Consider the following 26113-nt stretch of genomic DNA (forward strand, 5'->3'; position numbering starts at 1 on the left):
TATATCATTCTCCAGTTTAAATTATTTGATACTAGCTTGATACCTGTGCTTCGCTACGGTATTTAACTACTTTAAATCCAGTTATTTATCTCAGGACACACTCAGTGACTCCTAATAGCAACTGCATACTGTTTAGAATGTGGGGGGTGAGGACCAATTAGGCTGCATACGCAAATGACCTCTGTGTTCCAACTGTCTCTTGGGGAGGTGGATGAGGTGTGGAATATTGTGAGCCCCAATCAGCCTGCATATGCAAATGACCTTGAAAGGATGGCCCAATCAGGGAAGAGTGGCCAAACTGGCGGTGGGTGGGGGCACAAGCAGGCAGGAGCCTGCCAGCCACACAGGGAAGCTGTATCCCTTTAGGAAAACACATTTTACCCCTTATTACCCTCTTAGGGGGCAAATTTCTTAAAATCCCTTCTTAGTGGGTGTTTACAGCATGAAAGGAATGTTCTCCCCAAATTTCATGTTTCTAGGTCAAGGGGTTTGGGCTGGGCGTTGATGAGTCAGTCAGGACACGTCTTTTTATATATGTTCTTTTTTCTCATAACTATATTTTAATTTGCTTTTCTTTGTAAAATTCAACATGTTTCAATCCTATCTTCCGTGTTATTCAATCTCTGTGTAAAGCCCTTAGGACAAATCATTTGTAGTTGGGAGGTTGGTGGTCATCAATATGCTGATGATACCCAGATCTATATTTCCTTATTCAGATCTGCTAGTGATGTGATAGAGCTCCTGAAGCACTGCCCGTCTGCTGTGGTTAAATGGCTAAAAATTAACAACTAAATCTTGACAAGATTAAGGTAATGCTGATCGGGAAGGCAGAGATCTTGAAGGGCATTGTGCTTCCTACCTTCAGTGGGGTTCAGCTGTCTCTTACTGACTCTGTTAAGAGCCATGGGGTTATACTGGATCCAACATTACTTCTGCAGAAGCAAGGTAACATAGCTGCAGAAAAAACTTTCTTCCAACTTAGTTTAGCCCAGAAGCTGGTCACCTGGGTTCATACCATGGTAATGTCAAGATTAGACTACTATAATGCACTCTATTGAAGTCACCTTGGGGACTCCAGTTCATGCAGAATAACACAGCTCCATTATTATGAAACTAGGTGAAGTGTGTAATTACTTCCATTCTGCAGTCACTCCATTGGCTGCTCATTGTGTTGAATTCAAAGTATTGGCTATCACAAACAGAGAGCTTCATGGCCTTGGACCCTTACATCTGTAGGATTGTGTCTCCTCCTATGTGTGCCTCAACAACTTCGCTCTTCCGAGCAGGGCCTTTTGCAGGTGCCACCCTGCAAATTGGTAAGATCAACAACTGCCCATGCACATGCATCCTCTATAGTGTCCCCCACTTTATGGAACTGTCTGCCTGATGAAGTGAGGAAGGCTTACACTCTCCTGGCTTTCCCCAAACTATGCAAAACTGAATTATTCAGAAGGGTATTTTTACAAAGGTAATAGAGTTTTACAAAGGTAATAGAGTTTTATTATAATGGAATGGTTCAGGAAGATGAGTGAATAAGGGGAAAGGGACTATGGACTGTACTGCTATATCTAGAAAATACTGTGTGTTGCTCTATGTATTATCTCACTATGTGATTTTTGCATTCTGTATTGGCATGCCATGTTAATACTTACGCTTTGTTTAAGATTTTACCTGGTTTCAGAATTTCACTGTCCTAATCCTATTACATTGCTTACTGTCCTGTTGATTGCTTTGACTTAGGCTAGGTAATCAACGCTGGGTAATCAACCTTGAGTCTCAGTGAAAAAAGCAAATTATAAATAACATAAATGAATTTTATTCTTTCTTGCTTCTGATACTTCCTATTCTACAGAATGAGGGTTTCCATTTTATACCAGGTATTGGAGAATCAGTTTATCCAGTGCAGAAACACCACTTTATAGATTTGTACATAGTATTTTCCATTCCTAGGTGTGGCTGACATCTATTCTGCTTATTTGATTTATAAATTTTAAAAAATGATTATATGGTCTGTGAGCTTTATAAAATCCTGTGCTTTCCTTTCTGTATATAGTATTCACATGCCAAAGGATGGTCCGTTTATTTGATCGTTTTTCTGTGGTTAGTTATCTCAGGTAAATGTGATTCTTCCTTGTTCTGGAACATGCAGGTGCTCCTCCTTCCACCCCACCCACCCCATTAGCTGGTGTTTCTGAATACGGTGGATTTAACACTGGATATGCTACTTATTTTTCTTGGTACGCAGAAACAGCTTAGAGCCCAGGCTGTTGGACCTTTGTATTCTTGAACATTCTCTGACATTCCAACAAGTTTGTTGGTGTACGTCTCATTTTCAGGAAATGAAAGCAGAACTCTTTCAGCCAAAAGGTATGGCAGTTTTAAATACTTCATCCTGCATTTACTTCAACCCCCTCCTACCTTTAAAAACACACCTGTGGATTTTTGTTCACCAAATAGGCAAAAAGTCCTATTTGTCTATCGTCATATCTTCATATTATGTGTCTAAATTTGATATCTAATTCATACAGTTGTAGGTACGAAACAGCTTTACAGATGACTGCCCAAAGCCTTCACTGGAGATCTGTGACTTGTTTCACTTCCTGTTGGCCTTGGGTATGGCTAATTGGGAAATTTCCTATATCTGAGCAGGCTTGGACAGCCTAGGTCCTTGTCAGGTGGGAGATTCCATCTCAAAACATTCCATTTAAGTTGGTCCAAATTACAGTGGATCTTATGTAATTATGTTTTCAAGGTTCTGGTTAGAAGTTACATAGTTGATGGATTCTCTAACTGTATTCTGAAGCAAAATACTTCACTGTGTATAAAAAAAGTAGATACATTTGTTGGGGAATATTTGAGCACACACCCAAATTAAGAGAAAGTCCTGCACTAAATTTGGCATTTGCTGTTGGTGCCAGTGCAGCTATAATAAAGAGAATTGGGGTACCACTTTTCAATAGTCTTGCAGTTTATCACATAGTGATTTAATTACCAAAGCATTTTTAGTATTTCTCTCGACACTGAGAGATCTCTGTCTTTTGGTGCTACACCTCTGAAGATGCCAGCCACAGCCGCTGGCGAAACGTCAGGAACTACAATGCCAAGACCACGGCAATACAGCCCGGAAAACCCACAACAACCATCTAAAAGTAACTGTTTGTGAAATCTAAGAGAATATAGGATATGAATAAGAGAGTAAACAGAAGTTAGCAGATTCTCTAAGGCTTAAACAGTTTTACATGCAAAAATTTGCACACAGAAGGAACAAAAAATGAATTCTGCAAGCAACAGTTAATTTTTTTTTTTTTTTACTTTTCTGTCATGTTAAAATATTTCACCAAAAGTTGCAATCCATAATGTCAGTTATCGAGAATGTAAATCCATAAAAGATGCTTTTATACAGGTGCAAGTCTAAATATTTTACAAAAAAAATTACTTAAATGAACAGATAATACAGTAAGCGCACACCTGATATGATTAAAGAGACAGGCCCACATGTTAGTTCTCTATATTGTTGCAGAACACATGCAAAGTATTGTCACAAAATTATAATAAAATTGTCCCAAATCATTCTTGCTGGGGTGAAAAACATAAGTTTGAGTTGCTGGTAAGTATGTCAGTGCAGTAGAAGAGGGTCAGTTATAGATATTACTTACTGTAATTTGTGATTGTCGTGGGAGAGGAGTGGCTGTTGGTGTAATAGTAATGCTACTGGTGACTTTGTTGATAGGTTTACTTGGTGTTCCATTAGTCAGTGCTGGAGCTCTGTTATCTTGCACAGGAGTGCAGGGGCTGACAGTTTTTGCTGAATTAGGAATAGCTTGAACATAGGAGCTTCCTAAATGAATATGTATTTTATTATCCTCAGTAGTTATCACACTGGAACCAGAACTGTTAGATCTTTGGAACTGCCAAGAGGACTGCCTTTCTGGAGATACTCTAAAGATAGCATGCCTGTCACCAATTTCTAGGGGTTCGGGTGACAGTACTTGCTCTGGTGAGTTCATGGAGCTTGTCAGAGCTAAAGGAGACATTGTCCTTTCAGGAGTCACAGAGCCACATGATTCAGGTGTTTGGGATCTAGCAAAGGTAGCCATAGTAAGAGGTGGCATTGTTTGCTCTGGACTTGAGTAACCATCAACTGCTTTAGATTTTATAGGCATTAAAGATCCATTTTGAATGATGGTTATTCTTTGCTTTGGTGTGCCACAGTTGGGTATCACAGCAGTACTAGTGAACGAGTGAGAGCTCTCTGCAGCTGGGCTAGTTATTTCAAGAGTGGCTGTGTTTTGACCATGATCTGGAGTAACTTTTATGTGAAGAGGTTGGCCCGGTGTGTGACTTAGTACTAGGTTTCCAGGTTGAATGCAGTTTCCATTCTGCTTGGCATGAACTTTTCCATTCTGAATTTGGCTTTCTTTGGACTTCATCCAGGGGATCCAAAGTTTATTGTTTACTGCATTTGCAACAGATGAATTGCATCTGAAAGACACCGTTTGCTCATCATCATTGTTGTCATCTTCTTCATTATCACTCTCTTCATATAAATGTCCATTTATGACAGCTCGTTCCAAAGGAACAAGACTCTTATAATCAGGTGGTTCATTATCTGCTGGCTCTGTTTGGACTTCTTTAGAGAAAACCTGCAAATCAGAAATTCTCCTTCCATTGAGACTTGGTCTGAGGCTCTTACTGAAACGCCTGTACCTGTCTAGTTCTTTGGTAAGCATTTCCATTTCTCTTACTAATTCTTTGTTCTTGTTTTCTTGGTGAGTGAATTTTCTTTGCAGGATTGCGTGATCTTCCCTTAAATGACATATTAAATCTTCTGTTGCCATGTACTCGTGAATTTTTTCTTTCAGTGCATCTACTTCCCTTGAAAGATGACCTGATTTGGCTGATTCTTCTTTAAGTTTTTTGAAGAGTCTTTGTTCATGGTTGGATTCTGTCTTTTCTGCTAACTTATACCGAGCCAGTTCTCTTTTTACAACCTCAAGTTCCTCTGACAAAAAACGGACTTTGTCTTGTTCATTAACGTACCTACGTTCTAGAGATTCAAATTCATCTTCTGTTTTCATGAGATCATCTTCTATAGACTTCATTTCATTTAGTTTGTGTTTAAGCCTCTCAATTTCTTGCCCTAGTTCTTTGATTTTGTTGTTTTCCTGCTGTAAAACTGAGTTAGGTTTGCTGGTCTCTTTCAGTTTATTTTTGAGGAATTCTTTTTCAATGGCTTCTAGGGATTGAAGCTTTTTCCGTAGAAGATTCAGTTTGGAGGAGAGATCATTTCCTTTCTCTTCCTCTGCTTTTAGTTTGTTTTTTAGCTCATCTCTTTCTTTTGTGAGGTTGGACATTTTCTCCTCAGCATCAGTCTTTGATTTTAATGCCTTTTTACTTTCCTCAATCAGTTTTTCTGTAACTGACATTACTTTTTTTTGCTCTAGCTGAAGCTGTGAATTTGTAGCCTGTAGCTTTTCTTCAGTTTGTTTTATTTTTTCATTCAAAGTTTTCCTCTCATCAACTAGCATTACTGTCAGTGACTTCAGTTTAGTCAACTCTTCCTTAAGCATGAACTCTGTTTTTTCCAGCTTGTTTTCTATGGTCTCAAGTTCTCCCAGCCGAGCTTTTAAGCCATCCAGTTCTTGTGACAGCTGCTTTGTTAACATTTTTTCTTTTTCTAGGCTGCATTTCAGAGCATGGCATTCCTGCTTACTTTTGCTGAAAGCATCCTCCAGTTTCTCAAGCTCCATTATTCTCTTGTTGAGTTTATCAACTTCGGCTTTAAAGTTCTTGCCTTGTGAGTCTTCTTTTTCTAGCTTCTTATTAAGTTCTCTACACTGTTCTTCCATTTTGATGAGCTCTTCATCTTTCCCTTCCATTTCCAGGACTCGTTTTCTTAGCTCTTCCACTTCAGACATAAGGGTAGAATTTCCACACTCACCTCTAGTAATTTTGTCTCTAAGGTCTTGTAGTTCTTCTTCAGCCTTTCGTAGGGATTTATTAGTCTCTTCAAGTTCATCAATTTGTCGACTGAGAGCTGTTAACTTTAACCTGAGCTGGCGATTCTGGCTCTCTTCATTGGTTAGTTTGGCCATTGCAACTTCCTGTTCTTGGGCAATCTTGTCTATTTGTGACTGAAGTTCTGCTTCCAGCTTGAGAACTTTCTGCTCCTCTTCTTGAGCTTTGGTTTCTGCAGTGGAGAGCTTCTCATGAGCTTCTTCTGCAGCAACAGTGAGCTCTTCAATCTTTTGGCTTTGCTGGCTTAACTGTTCTGTAAGTCTTTGCTGTTCATCTACTACCATTAAAGCAAATGACTTGAGTTTTGTCAGCTCCTCCTTCAGTTTGTTTACTTTCTTGCTGCTTTCCTTCTCTTTTTTTGCCTGATAGGCTGTTTCTTGGTCAATAAGTTTTTTTAATCTGGAAAGGGAAAAACAAAACACACACACCTTATTTTATGACTGTTTTTGGTTAGATTTTTAAAAAATGATGTTGCCTGGACCATATGTCAATTAGCTCTGTTTTTTATTTGGGAATTGTTGTAACATATATAATTATACCTAAGAACTAAACAAGAAATGGTATTTACATTAGTTGCTGTTCTAATCATATGAAGATAGACCTTCTCTTCCCTTTTCTTTTGTGATGTTATGGCCACTAATGTCACTATATCTTGCCATGGAATAGGAAGTAGGTGGTTTGCATTTCATAGCTACATGTTGTCATCTGCTTTGTTGTTTACCAACTCATACATATTTGAGGTTCTAGCAGATTGGCTTGCACTTCCTTACATTTGTGAGAAACCAGGATCTTACCCCAGCCGCATACATTCTAGGGCCCATTACATTAAAAAAAAAACATTGTTACCTGTATGTATTATTTATTAAGACTTGTATTCTGGCTGTGCCCAGCTGTGTTAAAAACATAATATTGTTATTGATGTAGCTGTATTATACCAGCCCAGTCTAATCTCTTGATTTCAGTGGACTTAAGCTGCAGTAACCCTGCATCAGATTGTACTGTAAAAGAACTAGAAAGCTCATGTATTATAGCAAGAACTACAGAATTTTTGTACTTAGCCAGTGCAGCATCCCATAAAAATGCCTTTGATTCAAAATAATCCAATATAACTATTACATATGGTAAGTACTTTTAACTTTTAGAGGGCCTCCTGCCTTATAACTAGCGATGGGCACGAATAGGAAAAAAACCCTGAACATGATGTTTGTTGTTTGTTGCCATCCACCAACAGGGACTCACAAACAACCATGAACATGGCCCTGTTCACGAACATGTTCATGGTTGGCTGTTCATGCGGGCCGGCAGGCTCTCCTCCAGTCATCATCCAAGTTTGGTCAAGATCCCTACTGCACCACTCCCAGAAACCTGACCTGAGCAGGCACCAGGAAAGGTACCAATAATAAATAGTAGCTTGGCCCCAGAGCCTGGTAGCAGCCCTGGAACTTGAAGGGGTAGATCCCTACCGCACCACTCTCAGAAACCTGACCTGAGCAGGCAGCAGGAAAGGTACCAATAATAAATAATAGCTTGGCCCAGAGCCTGGCAGCAGCCCTGGAACTTGAAGGGGTAGATCCCTATCCCACCGCACACAAAGAAAATTCAAGCTCCAATGCACTCTGTCAAAATGCCAACAGCAACTGTCTCTCCCTCTCCACTGTCTGCAAAGTCAGAGCTGGAAGCCCCCCTCCCCTCTGCTCTTTGCTCCCTTGTTGTAACAAATTTGGAGCTTCACACTTGAAAGGAAGACCTGCCTATCAAGCTAACTTGGGCTTAGATTGGGGTTTCCAGGGCAACAGCAGGAGTTCAGACAGAGTTCAGACAATCCCTGCCTAAGTTGCCAAGGGAATTGATTGCAGGTGTCAGACTGTCTGGCTTGACGAACAGCAAGAAACGAGGCTTGCAACGACCACCTGTTCGTTTAGAATGGGGCCTCACGAACACCTTGTTCCCGAACAGCAGATTGGGCTGTTCGTGGCTTTTTTTGTTCCTCTTCTGTAGAAGGTCTACACACAAGTTCAGCATCATAAGGATGTCATGGGAGACTGTGGAAGGGAGAGGAGTGCAGGTACCTATTGCCTCTCCATTTGTATAACCCTGCCCCCCCTTACAGCATGCCTTCACATTTTGTGATTGCCTCCTTCTTTCTTCCATAGAAATGAATAGTTGCCATATCCCCCCCCCCCAGAAATAAATGAGGATACACTCATGAAGACCAATGCAGATGCAAAGATGGCTTAAGATATTTTGGTGCTTCCTCTTTAACAATTGACAGGTTTGTAATGGTTCCCTAATAATTTGCCTCCTGAGGTGAACTGCCTTACACTGCTTAGTGTTAGGTTCAGCCCTGGGCAAACATACAGTCTGTTCCATACTCTGATACAGGGAGGAGCAAGCTGGCATGGGGTAGTGCAAGCAACAAGAAGAAAGGGGAGAAAACCCCAACGGGAAACCACAAACACTTCAACTGATAAATTCCTATACCAAAGTGTATTTTAAAGTGCAAATGGTCAACACTCAATACCTCTCAGTAATTCATTAGTTACATAAATACAAAAACATTCCATATTCTCTACAAGTGCAAAATTCAGCATAGAGGGAGTACAATGACAATCCGGGTGTAATAAAAGTCCATTTTAAAAGTCCGGGTGTAATAAAAGTCCATTCTCTCGCGAGAAAAAGCATCGCCGCCATCCCGGAGTGTAAGGACTATGATTTTTCCTCCTGACTGTTGTTAAACACGCTCCTGAGGAAGTGGGCACGAAATCTGTTTGTTGTAGCCAGCCCCAGATTGAGCGTGACGGGGAGCCTTCCATCTGCCTCGTTACATCTATGCTTGCGTGTAGGAAATAAACGAAATAAAGAAGAAATAAACGAAATAAAGAAGAAAGATACGACCACAAGGACCTTTATATAAAATGGACTTTTATTACACCTGGATTGTCATTGCACTCCCTCTATGCTGAATTTTGCACTTGTAGAGAATATGGAATGTTTTTGTATTTATGTAACTAATGAATTACTGAGAGGTATTGAGTGTTGAGCATTTGCACTTTAAAATACACTTTGGTATAGGAATTTATCAGTTGAAGTGTTTGTGGTTTCCCGTTGGGGTTTTCTCCCCTTTCTTCTTGTTGCTTGGACTTGTCACGAGAACAGCCATTGTTTTTGATTAGGCATGGGGTAGTGGACAGAGTGACAGACTAGGATCAAAGGGGACCCAGGTTCAAATCCTCATTTCTAACATGGAAACTTGCTTATCACAAACTCTCAGCTTGGCCTACCTCACACTGTTGTGAGAAAATGGGGGAGAAGAGAACAATATTCTAAGCTGCTTTGAGTTCCCACCTGAGGAAAAAAGTGAGATATAAATAAATGCAAGTTCAAATTTTTCATTGAACTTAGCTGGGTCATTTTAACAGTGTCTTTTCTCCCAGAAGTTAATGAGAGAAAACAAAGCAGGTGCAATCAAACATCTCTAAAGTGGAGGGAAAAACTGGTTGTACAACTCAGAATCCAATAGCTTTAACACTGGGGACGAACAGCGAATATTTCCTTTTATGGGAGAAAGTAAGTAGAGTCCTTTGTATTGGTAAGTTTGTATATATTCTTAATAGACGTAGTGGTTAGAGTGTTGGACCAGAGAATTCTGTATTCAAAACCCTATTTCTCTAGTAAACTCACCTGGTGGACTATCTAAGAACTGCTGTAGCATAGAGGTTAAGTGGTTGGGTTGTTAATCAGCACTGTGCTGGTTCAAATCCCACTATGGCCATGAGCTCAGCAGGTGGCCTTGGGTAAACCGCTCCTCTCAGCCCCTGTTCTCCAGCTGTATTCTGGGGATAATAATAACACTGACGTTTTCACTGCTCTGAGTTGGGCAGTAATCCGTCTAGAAGAGTGGTATGTAAGTACACTGTTATTATTACTAACTTGTCTCACATTGTTGCCAGGATAATGAAATAGACAAAAATAGAGCTGTGTATACCTTGAAAGTAAGACAGGATAAAAAACTGTTTAATGCTGACCAGTTTATTAATTTTATCTTTCCATGGCCTTCCCAGTAAAGATTCCCCAGTTTAAAGGAAAATATAATGAAATGGGCAAAAAAAGCACAGCACATATAAAAACAGCGGTGTGCATGTGTGGGGAGGGTGATGGAGCAAAAAGATGGCAAAATAATGAAGCATCTACAAAGGATAAAAGATACTTTATGTTTAAAAGTGTTATTTCTTATTTCCTTTCATAACATCTCATTGCTTCTATTTCCAGTTTCTGCCTCTGAGAGCTTGTCATGAAGCCTGTGGTGATACGTATTGCCATAGATACCAAACTAAAAGATGAATAACTACCACTTTCATTTTATTTCTTGTTCATGTTTTGGGAAACCATGCAGTTAGGCTTATAATAGTAGTCAGATTTAGTCACTCTATTGCACTTTCATGTTATGAAATACTTCTTTATCATGGAAATTTTCTTTTTAAATGGAAATTGGCTTGACGAAACACTAAAACATGGTCAGAGAATTTCAAACATATGTTTGGCATATAACAGTAACTTCCTGGCCTAATAAGCTAAAATATTTAAATACTGATCTTCCTTTACGTCTCTGCAGTTGGCTACGAAATGTTAAACAGAATTTTTCCAAGAGTGGGTGTTGAACAGTCATACCACTGATTAGGTAATATGGTTCATTGAGTTCTCGCTTTGCAGTTTCAGTGACTGGTGTTGGGATGTCTCTGCACTGCAGTTAAGTATTTATTATTTTATTTACATCATTTATACCCCACCTTTCAGATTTATATCATTTACAGGCTACCTTTCTCGCTGAGATTCGAATAACATATATGGATTACAACATTTAAATCACATATTTATTTCATACTGTCTCAACAAGGGAGCTAAAAGTTTCCATACACAGTTTGTTTTTCTGGATCTCCCCGTTGCTATAAAGAGTTGGGTTGGAAACTGCCTTCAGACCTGAAGAGTCACAGGTTTGGGAGTAGGGATTTGGTTCTTGCACAACCTGTTCCTCCCTGCCAAAGCAGAGCAGCAGTCCATACTAAGTATCACTAAGGGCTAATTTGGAGAGGAGGGAGCACTATGTGCAATAGTTGAGTGGCTTTGGAATTCATCCATAATTAAGTAGTAGCCATCCAGTGCATGCACAGCTACTTCCTGTTCCCTTCGGTAAGTGGAGTCCAAGAACAGATCTTCTCCATTTGCTGTGGGCAGAAAGAAAACCAACTGCTTCAAGAAGGACAGCCCTCCATTAGCATCCCTATTGCAACCACTTAGGCCAGCCTTCAGCTTTCTGTTGTGTATTGACTTGGATGTTTTGTTAACCACCTTGAGCATATTATTGAAAATATGGGATAAAATTTATCTAAGAAATTAAAAGAATGCCCAGTGTGGATAATGGAAAATTCTTGGGCATGTATAGAGTGGCTTCAAAGAGTATAATTGGGAGCCACTGAATTAAGACCCTTGACACAGTTTTTATTACAGGTACTCTCCTTGTTCCCTGTTGCCTCAGAGTAACCAGGCATAGTCTCATTGGAGAGCACAGCTGCTGCACTCTAGGGTGCGCCACTGTAAAGGAAATGCCTGTAAAGTGAGACTCATGGTTACCCCCTCTGCATTTGATCCTTGCAACAACCTTGTGGTGTAGGTAAGGCAGGCAGGGAGGGAGAGAAAGAAACTGGTCCATCGTCTCCTAGTGAGTTTAATGGCAGAACAGGAATTTAAACTCATATTCCCCCGTCCTGGTCCAACACTAATGGCTACTTATTGGCTGCCATCCTAAGAAAACTTTCCTGAGAGAAAGCCCCATTGAATAAAATGAGACTTGCTTAGGATTGCTCTTTGCAACACATAAGTTGTCTGATGCTGTAACCACCAACTGCTGTAACATAGTGGTTGAGGACTCTGAGTCAGCACTCTGCTAGTTCAACTCCCACTACTGCCATGAACTCTGCAGGCAGCCATGGGTAAGCCACTTGTCTCAGCCCCAGCTCATCAACTGTATTGTGGGGATAATAATAACACTGACTTTGTTCATCACTCTGAGTGTGACACTAATCTGTCCAGAAGGGTAGTATATAAGCACACTGTTGTTGAAAAATTCAAAGGAGGACCAGCAGGTCACTTCTAGTTTGTAGATGAGTAGAAGAGAGAATTTTTGGCAGTACAGCTTTTCTCACCTGTTCTCCTTATATCCCTTCTTTCTATACAGTTATTAAAGGTCAAGATGTTTTGTCTGCCTTTGCCTCTGGTCTCTGTCTTTTTTCTATTTCTCATTTTTTAAAAAAATCTAGAACAACCAAATACAGTGGCGATGCTAGTAATGTGTGTGTGTTACGTGCCATCAAGTCACTTCTGACCTATGGCAACCCTATGAATGAAAGGCCTCCAGAATGTCCTTTAATTAACAGACTTGCGCAGATCCTGCAAACTGGGGGACATGGCTTCTTACTCACCTTAAATCAGTGTGCAGCTCATTTGTGAGGACCCGCCTACCAGGTGAATACCAGTGGCTCAATGGATGCTAAATGCAAAGCTATATAGCATGGGATGGACTCTGCAAGCATTTCTGCTCAAATCTCACACATTTCTTGTCTACTCTTCAGCCCTTGTTTATGTTAGTCCCTAGTCCCTGGCAAAGTCTGTTGATGGTCAAAAGGGGCTCCTCCTTCCTGTTTTAGAAGCAGAAAAATTGGTAGGATCCAGTGCAGAGTATTAGCTCAGCACTATATTTGTTTATCTTCTTGAAGCATATTTATAAAATTATTGCTATAGTAACATTATGGTAGTGCTGGAGACGGCTCTTCTGGTGCAAATATTTAGCACTGGGGTATAAAGCTGCAAACCCACATATATTTTTACTTGAAAGCAATTGAAAGTGATAAGACACCTAAGTAAATTTCATCTAGAACTGATGGTGAAATAAAAGTCATTCTGATTATGTACAAAAATCAAGTCAGTACAGTTATTGTTTAATTTTATATAAAATCAGAAGTATTCCCAAGGGGCTTTTCTCCACCATCCCCCAACCCAATCCGTTCAGGAACAAAAAAGGGATATCTTCAGCATGCTAGAAAACATTTTATTATTTAAGTTAAGAAAAAGAGTGTGATAGAATTCAAAGGATCTACTGGGAATTAAAAGTAGCTCCTTTTGTGACTTAAAATACATCTGTTTTTGAAAGAGACAAAGAGGGAGCTTGTGTAAAATCACTTTATAATGGAAGCATAGGTGAGGTTGTATGATTCAGTAGCCAACAGTAGAAAAGGAAATGTATGTTTCCTTCCAAAATACAATGCTTAAACATAACTGAATATAATAAAAATCCTTCATTCATAAACTGTCTTTTTGTCTTAGTCAAAACTATTGCATTCCGATCATATCAGTATATAATATTGAAAGTAAAGGTTATAAAGTGCTTGCAGTTGGAAAACTATTCTCCCACAAAGAGCCATACTACAGTTCCTCATAATGTCAGAATTATCCCTGAACTTTAACATTTGCACCCACCCATCTCTTAGAGTCAGTGAGGGTGCACTGTCGAGCATTTCCTCATGTTTATGGATTGAAGGGAATGGTTCCTGCCCTGTGTAATTTGTTACCGAAGCAAGCCAACTTAAGCTATAATGCCACTGGTGGAAAGGTAGTGGGCAGGCTAAAGAGGTTTGGGAGGCTGTGAAATTGCAAGCTGGGGTTCTTAGGTTGCTAGATTGAGAACCTTGATACAGATGAGAATAATGATGGGTATAGATGCTTTTTATCATTACAGTGCTGTGGTCTTGCAACTCAGGTGGTTGGTTGGTTGGTTGAATGCCACACACTGGTTCGAACAGTTGGAAAGTGGCAGTGGGAGGTCAGAGACTTTTAAAATGGTTCTAGCCAAGGGTCTTCCACAAATAAATAGAAGAGAGAAGAAAGGGGCAATGTTACTGGTGTTGTCACAAATATTTTGTGAGCTCAAGAACCTGCATGTGTTCCTCACAGGAGGAATGGGATTCTAAAATCAAACATTCACTTTTGAAGTTGGTGCATAAGTCAAAATGAACCATTGGAGGGACCCTCATAAAACAATTGAAAACATGTAATTGAAAGGAAAGCACAGCTGAAAAATAAAGAGAATAAATAGAAAGTAGATGGAAAAGTCTGATATAGTTAATTCTTTGAATATTCCTCATAGGTATTCAGTTCCTTATGCATTATATGCGTTCAGTTTCTTAATAATTTAGGTTGTTATATAAGTATCTTGATTTTTTCTTTTGAATTATTTTTCAGATATTTCACAAGCAAGTGGAAACTCATCAACTCATTTTTAAAATTAGAAGTTAAATGGAGGAGCAAGGTTTTTTTCCTCAGCAATGTGAAACTTTTCGAAGAAATGTATTTTATTGTCATATTTTGTTCTGTGCTCAGAACTGACAGTATCTTTTTTACAAGCATAAACAGTTAATGTGGTTTTAATCTTGTAAATGGTAGTGTATTACAGACAAAAGAATTGAAAAGTTGTTGGGGAAAGATTAACCTTTATGTGAGGAAAGGATTAGTATATAGCAAGCTACTGAAACAGGTAAAAGCTTATTTTGGATACCAATTGTTTTTTGTAAGAATGCAGAAACCATGTAAAAAAGATACATCATGTAGACAAATATTTGAAATAAAAAACCTGAGTAAATACTCATACAAGCAGTTCTTGGAATCAAGTTTTATAAGCATTAATATGAGATAGTAAACTTGATTCAGATCTGTGACTTTTAGAGACCTGTAACAGGTTTCTGTCCTTACTATGGTTTATTATTACGTTTGTATGTAAGTAATTGGAAGTTTGGAACAGCTCAGACATTATAGTTACAATTTTTTAAGAATAGAACTTATAATGTCTACTTAAGAGTCCAATTATCTGGATTTTTTTCTTTCTCTTATTCTTTTACAAGTATTCATGTTAGCTGCTTGTATTATCTTATGACTGAATATGTTCCGCCTTTTTATACTGCAGTAACTTATGGAATGCAGAAAACATCCCACCAAGTACCAAGTCAAAACTGCAGTACATCATATCATCATTTTCTTCAACAATAGAAAATGGAAGAATCCAAGATAGTAATCAGGCTAGAGTAACTTTTTTTTTTTGCAATAGGTCCATTAAGAGCAAGGCCAAGATTATATCAGATAAAGTTTCTCAGTAGTGTGGACAAAGGTAGCTGAGGAGCAACCCATTAACTCAGAAGTGGTTCTGAAGACATGTCTGAGAGGTGAATGGGTTCTATAGGATATGTGAGTGCATATGACCTTTTCATAAAAGAAATAATATAGAGGTAGGTGAGAGGAGTGGAGAAGGAGTGAGAAAGCACCAAGAGCATTCTTGTGTATGCTCCAGTTGTCTTAATGGTTCCCTTCAGTTGTTCTTTGAAGAGGGATGCAGGGTTACTTTGCATCTTCATTTTCATGCTGCATTGTCTGCTCTCAACAACAGCTTAGTTAGATTGTAGTTTTGTCCTTTTTAAACGCGTATTTGTATTTAAGTAGAATAATCAAGAGAAGGGAAAAAAATTAACTGCCAGCAGGAGAAGATGATTGCCTAGCTGTAGTAACCTCATTTGGTGACACCTAGCCTGAATCTGGCTTTTTGTGTTCTGCTCTTCCAGTCTGTTGAAATGGCTTTGATCCAGCTTAGCCTTGCTTGTGGTCATGATTGTGCAAGCATTAGTTCCATTCAGAATAAGGTTATCTTTTTTTATTTTAATGATTGAGCAGAAATGCTGCATACATGTATGAAAGCTCCACTTGTGATGCTGTTTTTAAACTTTTTCTGTATCCTCCTAAGCATATTGATTATAAGCCAGAAAAGAAGCAAGCAGTTCCAGCTGTAGCTTGGGAAACTGGAAGTATCTCAGTCAAGAGATTACTGTTGAGCAGATGGAAAGCTAATAGGAGGAAGTGGAAAGATGAGGCACTACGGAAATGGGACAATGGTCAGAGCACAGGACTATGAGTTCTGTTTCATCTTCTCATTATGCCTTCCTCTTTTTTCCTTAACTCCTCACTTAGTTTTTGTAAAATATTAAAATATCGTTACATGAACTTAGTTGTCCTAGGATTTATTTATATGTTTATACAATTGTTATTTTGGTCAGACCTGCATTTCTGGAATAAGTCTGAATTGTTCCTTGTGCAAGGAGAAAAATAAGAGAGCCAGCACAACAAAAACATGTAGCTGCCTTATACTGAGTCAGACCACTGGTCTGTCAAGCTGTCAAGTTGTATGCTCTGTCTGGTAGTGGCTTTTCAAGAGGTCTTACATATAATTTATTATCTGTTCTTTTTAACCAAATATGATGTGGGATTGAACTTCACATCTCCTGTATACAAAGAGGATGCCCTATTACTGAATTGATGTGAACATTGGAACAAAAATTCTAACATTAAATATATGTTGATGGGTTTTAAACTGGCTGAGACCAAGATTAAAAGAAATATTTGGATTATAGTGGATAGCTCAATGAAAATGTTGACTCAGTGCACAGCAGTGGTGAAAAAGGCAAACTGTGCTGGGGTTTATTAGGGAAGGAAGGGATGGAGAATAAACAGCAAATATTGTAATGCCCTTGTGTAGAGGCATAATGCAGCCTCATTTAGAACACTGTGTACAGTTCTAGTAGCCGCTTCTCAAAAAGGACATTGCTGATCTGGAAAAAGGACAGAAAAGAATATAGACAAGGGCAACCACCAAGATGATCAAGGGGCACATTTCTGATGAGGAAAGGCTGAAGAGTCTTGGACTTTTAATTTTAGAATAAGGAAGGCTAAAGGGGGGGGCATGATAGAGGTATATAAAATTATGCATGGGGTGGATAAAGAAAACTTTTTCTCCCACACCTGTGATGCTAGAACTCAGGGCCACCTAATGAAATTAATGGGCAGTAGGTCCACGGCAGACAAAAGGAAACAGTTCTTTACTGAATGAGTAACTAAATTGTGGGATTTGCCGCCAGTGGAGGTAGTGATGGTCGGCAGTATAAATGGCTTTATGAAGCAGTTAGATTGGACAATGGGTCTATGTATTGTTACTGGACATGGTGAGTAAGGGAACCTCCATAACCAGAGGCAGTAAACCACTGAAACCCAGTGCTAGGAGACAACATTAGGGGAAAGCCTCTATGAACTGTTGTTGGCCACTGTGTGAGACAGGATGTTGGACTAGATGGCCTGTTGGTTTGATTCAGCAGGGTTACTCTTAAGTTTTTATGAGCCATGGCCATACCATCACCAACCATATCTGAAGGGCCTTTCTGAAAGGCAGCTTGCAGTGGCCCTGCTAACTACATGACATGGAACTCAGAACCAGTGGTGCTTTGGATCATGCTGCTGCTGCTGCTGCTGCTGTTCCACTGTGAAGTACATCTGTTGAACATTTCAACAGCCCCCACCCCCGTATTAGTTTGTCTTCTGTTCCATATAAATAAATAAATAAATAAATAAATAAATAAATAAATAAATAAATAAATAAATAAATAAATAAATAAAGCAAAAATATGCCACTAATCTGCTGCATAGAGTTTATCTTTTTTAAAATTAGCTAATATTTTTGGATGAATTTATAAATGGCTTTTTGCCAGTAACAACTCATTGTGTTACTCAGAGGGGACAGACTAGTCATAAATGCCGTTTCCCCAGAACATTTTCAGGAACTAGGTGTACTCTGAGACCGTTGTAATATGCAGTCTACAGGGGGAAAGTGTTGTGTGAACTCCCTGGCTGCAAGTCTGATGTGCACATGGCTTTGTTCTGTATGTTGAGGAGGGTTAAAAACTTCCCTTGCAAACTTCTCTTTACATTCTCCTACCTCCCATTCTCTTTCATCCTATTTAGTTATGATTTCCCTGCTTCCATGACATGATCATTTATCAGCTATTTGGCTAAGCAGAGGAGCGTGATGCAAGCCCCTTTGAGGGAGGACAAAGATTACTATAAATATTTTGATACGTTAATACTTTAAAAAACACTGTCCCTATTCATATCCTCTCCCTTGGAAGTGCCTTCCTTTCTGTGCACACCATAATCTCTTGTAGCCGTAGTTTCTTTACTTTTCTTGTCATCTTTCTCTGCTGCATCTGGTACTGCAGTCATATTTCCCCTTTTCTATGGACACTGGGTCATGGTTGATCCATCCACTTTGGTGACTTAATTTCCTGTCAGCTGCTAGAACGTGGAGGTGGGATAGCAACCTTCCAACCCTTGGCTTAGCCATTTAGCTGAAGTTGCACAGTTTCCAGTGTGGCAGACATAAATAAATACCCGCAGAGTGGGTTTGTCTGTTCTAAACAAATGGAGGCAGTGATTACTCATATTTGTGTTTTCTGTTAAGGGGAAACCAAAGTTATGACAGGAGGAAAGAGATATTGGCTAAGATAGGGGAATGTAAAACATAAGTGGGGGAACAGTTGTTTAAATGGTAAGATAATGGGGTTTTACAAGAATATGAGTTTCCTCAGACAAGAAGTATAAGAGATGGGTACTATTTCCCATCAGTGCTGAGCCTGTGCTTCCTTGCTCTTCACTTATTTTTATTTCCTGAAGCCACTTTGTTCATCCTACGTCTCAGGTGGCTACCTTGCTTGCCTTCTGTTGCTGAAAGTCTGTAAATGAGCAGCATTTCTGTGTATCCCTTATGCTGTGCTGCGATACAATGCCATGGGTCGCTCTTGTGGAAACAGACTGTAAGCCTTAATGTACTGGTATCTGCTATGAGCGGGTAATCTAGAAACAATTTTAGGTGTCGGCAAGTAACAGGCTGCTAGAGATCCTGAGTTTTTTTGATAATCATGTGTTCTGTAATGTGTTTATAATGCACAGGTACATCACTTTTTGCCACACTCGTAATGCAGCCTGCTGATGTTCAGGATGCTTTGGATAGATGTTTTGATTTGTGTTGTCATATCAGCAGGTGGCGATATGTTTAGCAGTCATAGCTGAAAATATGCCTGTATTGTGTATGTAGTGGCTTAACTCTGGTCATTCCCAATTTCTTAGGCATTAATTTATTTTATTTAAAATATTTATACCCCACCTTTCATTTTTAAGAATTTTCAAGCCAGTTTATAATGAAAATGTGAGGGAGGCTTGATCCAACTAATGAAGAACTCTGCTTAAACCCAACCAAAGGTCATTCTAATCCTGTGTTGTTTCCCACAATTGCCTTTAGTTGCCCCCAGGAAACCCACAAGTAGGATAAGGAGGCAATGTTCCTTCCCCATTGTTTCACTGTTGCGAAACAAATTTAATTTAGAATACTAATTTTTACTGCTCCTTTTCACTCCAACCATGAGGGGCTCCATGTGGCTAATATAAAACACTTCTACCTGATTCAGACCCCCGTCTGCCATTCTGTCTTCCCCACCATTCCATATGTGTCAAAATCTACACCTCTGACTCCATTGCTTGATCAGCTGCGTATCAATTAAAACTGCGCCCCCCCCCCCCAAACTTCCATCCTCAACTCCTAACAACGTTGACCTGCAAACAGCCAGCAGCCTTAACCAGCTGCTTGTAGTTAATGATGAGTTTCTGGGGGAGAAAGAGGAAGCAAATTTTAATAAAGTGTGGCAGTCAGATCTTGGAAATAAAAATTTTAAAATCTATGCTACAGGCACTTGTGAAATTAAAGTTGCATAAACAGATGTTTAAGTAGCAAAATAAAATAAATATTGTGCAACATTCTTTTCCCTAACCCATTCCAGCCTTTGAGTGATTTTTATGTGAGCTAGGTGCGAATATGGAATTGTATCTCTTTCTGAAATGAGATTTACTTTGGTTACCTTGCATTTTTGTGACTTTCTATGCTTTAGTATGTTATTTTTAGGCTGCTTGAGATGCATTCAAAACTTGTACCAGTGTATCTGCACAGACCTGTCAGCTTCGATGAGGTAGAAATGCCAGTTCTCCAAAGACAGTACTGGCTTATACCAATAGTTCAGTAGAAACCCAATGAAGATTTAAACTATCTGCATAACTGCCTTTTATTGTGCAGTACCTCACAATTTCTGAATGCAGCTGGGATCCTATTAATATATGCCCTTTTCATAGTATCCCTGTGATGTGGTTGCCACTTCTGCATAGCTTGGATCCCATGGGTTAAGCATCATACATCCTCCATCTGACCCCATGTGGTTCCTGGACACAAATGTTACCACTGTGGCAAAGGATCCTCACCACACTGAATTTGAAACCATTCCATGGGGATATGTATGAATGGAAACAGCTTAGAATTTGTATATAGCAGCTAGTGTGTGTGTCTTACTCTTATTCACTGGCAAGTACGTCTTTTGGCAGTCACATTTAAGGGATTGTTTTACGAGGTTGTCAATCGGCTCAACTTTCCTTATGGGTCTGGAGTCTTTAACATTTATTTTACTTAGAGAGAGAGAGAGAGAGAGAGAGAGAGAGAGAGAGAGAGAGAGAGAGAGAGAGAGTAGTGTGTACACACATCGACAGGAAATACATATAAACCACAGGGATTCAGCACATAATTGGTAGGAATTTGAGCTAGAAACTGAAGTAATGCTATCTCAGGTCAAGAGTTTGGATAGGTGACCAACCACTGTGGTGCTTAGCACTTTTTCCTCCCCGCTCATTTTTTTTTGCTCCAGTTATATTTGCACATAGCTACAAAAATTATGGATGCTGCTAACATCTTTCCAATTAAAAATATCTGTCACCATGTTACCTCTCCCCCATCTCCTCCCGTTCTAATTCTTGATTTAACAATATTTTGCAATATTTAGAAGGGCATTTCACATGATACAAAAATTTCCCACAGTACATATCATATTGTTTGGAGGATGGTATCTTCATCAAGCATGTGGTAAACACATGCCTTGAAGAGCTGGCCAGTTGTGGCTCCTAGGCACAGATGTATAACATGTTTCCAGGTATTCATTTCTCCTTCAAAAGTTATGCTGTCTACATTGAGGACATATGGTGGATGCTCTGCATATGACTATAGGTTTATATGTGCTGAAATAAAGATGAAAGTCCTTTCTAGTGCCCTCGAGTCCAAAACTGGTTCAGGATAGAGGCAGAATAGTGCATGCTGAATCTTTTACATCGAATAATAAAAAACACTTCTCTATCTCTGAGTGGTAGCATTTTATGGATGGGTGAGTATGTTAGCTCTGATTATTATAGCAAGAGGTACAATTTCTATGCTTTAATTTTGTTAAATGTGTAGAAATGCCATTTTTTTAAAAAAATGATATTGATAAATCTTTCTACTTATTGCCATAGTGAAAATAGGTATATAAAAAGGTGTTAATGGGTCCCAAAATGGATTTTTAAATGACATTCTATCAGGATGTAGCGAAGGCCCATGACTTTAGTAATGATTATGGCTTGAGATAGGCCTAAAACACAAGCAAGCCTCAAAAGTTATTTCTCCAAGTTGTTCATTCCTAAGAGTAATCGCTTTCTCCAGAAGTGTAAAACTCAAAATTAAAAGTTAAGTAAATCTATAAATGAGTTAGTTATACCCCAAAGATTACCCTGGTATTAACATGTCTATTTCCTTCTCTTGCTTCTTCTGAGATGAGTGATATGTGCAAAAAGAGAGATGTTCGGTCATCTGTATGTAGAATTAAAGCTCTCTAGTCCTCTTTCCCTTTGGCTTCTGCATTTGTGTTGGCAGGATAAACATCATATAACTGCTCATAAGTAATGATGTGTTTTTTTCTGTGCTAACTTCTTTGTTTGAAGACTTCTCTTTGTCTAACTTTTTCTTGCTTACACTGAGCAAAAGGCTAGTGTGACCTTCTTTGACCTTTTGTGAATGAACCATCTTGAGACATTTGTATGGATAATAGTTCCTTTACAAGCAAAATCCCAAATTTGTCAGAGGAACTGAATAATTGCCACTGTTACTGATTTTTGTAAGTTAAAAATCTAATTTTTTAAAAAACAAATTAGAATTCTAGCTGAGTAAATTATATTTGTACTTGCTTTTAAAGAATTGGCTGTTAATACATGTGGAAACATACTTTATATTTAATATTTGAGTTTACAAAAACATGGGAACATTGTGTGGGGAGTTTGGATTCCCTTAAATTTATTAATTGCTGTACATATAATGATAAAATTAGTCTTGATAAAGAATAAAATCTTCTTACCGAACTGTATTGATCTCTATATTACTAAAATTAATTCAGTCAGTTAAAAGGGAGGAGGAAAAAAGCTTGAATAGTTGCAACTGAAGAGAGAAATCAGTAACTCATTTAGTGTGAGGCCAGTGGCTGCTGAGTCACCACAGTATATTTTAACTGTTCATTACAGGGTTTTTTGAGAATACGTGTGATGGAAGGCCTTTATGTAGAAGATGAAATCTGTTGGCTTATCTTGTCATACTAGTATTAAGCTCATATGAAACCAATGGTTGATAGGTGGGAAGATAATGTCATTAAGTATTTCCTTATCAGGTACAATCCATTTCTTAAAGTTACCTACTGTGCATCTGTGGTTATTGTCTCAAATAGAATGGCATTATCTTATCAAAAACCTTTAATGTCCCATTAATTTCAGTGGTCAGAGAAGAAAATATTAAATCTCTCAGTGAGCTCAATGAAACATATGTCAACGAACTAAAATCAATGTTAAGTAACACTGAGGGTAGAAAAATTAAGTGTGAATTACTAGTTTGAGATCAGTAAGTGCAATTCTTCAAAAAGTAACTTTAACAGGGTAATCTAAGGCACTGGGGATAAAAGAATCAAATCAACCCTGTCTCTGAATGATTCTTAATTCATAAAACCAAGTAAATGCCCTCTGAAATCTAGATCCTAATGTGTTGATAGTATAATGCACATTGCTATTCTGACACTACTCAGAATAATAGCTTCTCTCCTCTGGTGATTTCAAGCAGTTTTAAAGTTTCTTAGGCAGAACTTTCCATTCACAAAATTATCTACAAATTTACATCCTGTTGCATATTCAGTATTCCCATCCTCACCCCCAGCTGAGATGGTTTTTGGATTTTTTCCCTACATTTATTGTTAGTGAGCAGTTTCTGAGAATCTTTGGTTTGAGATATAATCTTGCCTTAGTAAAATGTTTCTTTAAAGTAATCATTAGTAAAATGGCAGATAAGTTATAAATCAATGGTTAACTTCATGTAAGGCTTAAATAATCAACTTTGTTGGGTGGTTGTGCAGGTGCAGCTGAAAAATAGTGATTAGGTTTAAAGAAGCCTCTCAAGAATTCCAGTCCTTTTAGTTTGATTCCTTTCCCTTTGTAAGTGGGTGCATTGTGCTGTTAGCGAGTCTCCAACAAGGTTCTCTGAAAACACAAATTTAACTGTGAGTTTCCCTTAATTATTAGAGGAGAGGACTATTCGTTTATATCTAGAGGTTTGTCACCAGGCATAAAGGCATTAATGGTTGTGAGTGACAGTTAAGAGTCAGAAAAGTTTTAATAATCTAAAATGGGTCAGACTCATGGATCAATGACCTAATTTCACATAATGTATTATATTTAAATTACAGTTTTTTTAAAAAAAATAAAGTTCTGAATTGTAATATGGTAATTTACACATTGCTTCTGTATCTCTCAAAAAATCTGCAAAGCTAGTTCCTACTTCCCATAATACTTACTAATAAGTTGCTAATAATGCTTGGTTGTAGTTGACCTTTATAGGTATAAGATTTATCAGTTAACTTTCATAGACAGGTAGGAAGAGCATGCATGTATTTTATATATTAAAATACAGTTGGTAAAAATGAAAGTGCTCAATCCAGAACCATAAAATATTTATATATGTTGGAATTTAACGGGCCAAAGTAATCTTGCATTTGCATTCACATTCAGTTCACCTGAATATGAATGAATAAGTATCACTGATATGAGAAATGAGACATGATACAAAAGACTGTAGACTTTTGAGAAACGCTGATTGAGTTCAATGACAGGAAATGCAGATCATTCAACTCCTTGAAGAAATGGTAATGGGGGGTGGGGTGGGGAGAGAAGAGCTTCAATTTCTAAATTAATGTTACTTTCTATCAAGTCAATACTACTTAAAAAACACACACCATAACTCTTACTTTCCTCTCCCCATGGAAACATGCAGTTAAATCTCAGAATAGAACCAATGTATAGAACTGCAGTCATTTATCAGTAACTGCATTCAGGTTTAGTTTCATTTCTAATATAGCATCTCACTGAATTGATATCTTCTATATTCAAATATAACAAAGCTGTTTAAAATACTGTTATCCCTAGTGTGCCTATGCTTCTATATGTATTAATACAAATTCTGCATGTATAAAAAGAGTTGCTAAAACTTTATGCTATGTATTACAATGCTGTTGGACCCTTTCCCACCTTCTTAAATGCAGCTATGACTCTGTCCAGCACGCTTGGAAACTGTGTGTAATTCATGGCTTTCCCCTTGTCTCAGTGTTAATGCCTCATCTTTTTGACTTGGAAAAATATCCCTTATACTTCAGTACAATAATTAAAACAGTTTGGTACTTATTAGCCATAGTGTAGATTAGCTCCAGAAACCTGTGTAGTGCAAATAGTCGTACATGCTGTTAAAGTGAACTAGGTTAACTTTGAAGCAAAATTCTTATTGGCTGCTAAAAAAAACCTGCATCCCACGACCACGGTCTTACCTTCAGTGAATGAACTGCAGACTCCCTGATTTAGCTGTTGCTCCGTAATGTGGGGATTTTGATTCCCTTAGACATCAGGGATGTGAGCATTCCAGCAGTTACACCAAACAATGAGAGAGAGTCTCTCTGCATGCCCCAAGCCTATGGAGCATTACGTCATGGCAATACCATATAAGGAACTGTGTTGTGCAGACTCGTCCTGTCTGTAGGGTACTTCAATGATAGCCAGAACTTAAAAAAAAACACTTATTAATGTGTTCTGGCTCCAGCTAACACTCTGGACTGTGTGAAACATTTTGTTTGTCTGATCAGTTTGTGGCTATCATGAATGTAAGGAAGGCTTGTGTTACAGCAGTTCCCTGTCACTACTGATAGAGAAATTAACTAGTTGCAGTCTAATGCTTTCCTCCTGGTTTTCTATAACACATTTGTTTTGAGGAATTGGATCTTGCATTGGACTACAAAAAATGGTCGTTTAATTGCAATCCTCTGAGAAAAGTATGAACACCAAGTCTCTTTTTGTTTTTTTTCTTTCTGTGTTTTATTTCCTGGTGATGTAACTAGAAAACAATTCCTCAAGTGATGATGGGAAGGCCAGATGAGAAACTCATGTATGTTCAGAATTTTTCCTTTCAACCTATTTTTATGTTCCTTTTGCTTAATATGATTAGTGAAAGGAACTGATCACCTTTTAGTAATTTAAAAGATTTTGAATAGTGCATTAATTTGATTAATTTCCTGGAAAAGAGACTCCAGGGAGAACAACTATTTGAAGGTTAACTACTAATAATTATCTTAGTTTGCTTCTATATTCTAATAGTGCATGAAAGTGAAAGCAGGGAAGGATTGTCTTGTAGAATTCTCTCATGGAAGGGTTAATGGGAGCTCTCTGATTTAAATCCCGAGCATGAAAAGCCTTGAGACTTGATTAATGGCTTTTAAAATTAGCTTTGTTGTGTTCTCCTAAATGGATCAAAGACAAATCTACCTGTATTCATGAATCACTAGATGCTGCACCCTTAGTTGCTCAACTGCACATCTTTTAAAGTTCACATAAACATTATAAACCCTATAAACCCTAATTGGATGTTCAGACAGAAAAAAGAACATAAGCATTCAGTTGTGCCATGAAAAATTAGAGCAATTCTGTTTTCATCAAAGTATGTCCTCTTTTTTTTAATATACAGATCTTTGAAATGTGTGTAAGCTTTTTCACTGGGTCTTCCTTCATTCCATCTGAATTAAATGAATATCCCATCGTGATTTGAGAATCTTCTATGCTTAGTTCTGGATTCCTAGTACAGTCTTTATATAAACACTGTATGCATGTAGCTTGGCATTAACATAAAAACCAATTAAGCATTTTCTACTATTCAGTTGGTTTATTTACTTGTAAATGTACTACTATTATTTAATTTATTTGT

General features: G+C 38.3%; 2 protein-coding genes across 8 annotated transcripts in view; one reads left to right on the forward strand and one right to left on the reverse strand.

The window, feature by feature from the left end:
- Positions 1–26113, forward strand: part of CMSS1 (cms1 ribosomal small subunit homolog) — a 270320-nt gene that overhangs the window by 26024 nt on the left and 218183 nt on the right. The gene's annotated exons all lie outside the window — the stretch shown is intronic.
- FILIP1L (filamin A interacting protein 1 like) overlaps positions 1–26113 on the reverse strand; it is a 239951-nt gene that overhangs the window by 23224 nt on the left and 190614 nt on the right. For 5 of the 6 annotated variants that reach the window (XR_008596648.1, XM_054973297.1, XM_054973295.1 and 2 more), the window contains one exon: positions 3657–6417. Coding sequence is in view for 5 of the 6 variants with exons in the window: in XM_054973297.1 (XP_054829272.1) it covers positions 3657–6417 (2761 nt within the window). In the remaining variant the exon portion in view is untranslated. Of the gene's footprint in view, positions 1–3656; positions 6418–24689; positions 24779–26113 lie in introns of those variants that run through there. The other variant, XM_054973299.1, reaches the window with a different exon arrangement.

This window comes from Eublepharis macularius, chromosome 3 (genome assembly GCF_028583425.1).
Source record: "Eublepharis macularius isolate TG4126 chromosome 3, MPM_Emac_v1.0, whole genome shotgun sequence".
NCBI lineage: Eukaryota > Metazoa > Chordata > Lepidosauria > Squamata > Eublepharidae > Eublepharis > Eublepharis macularius.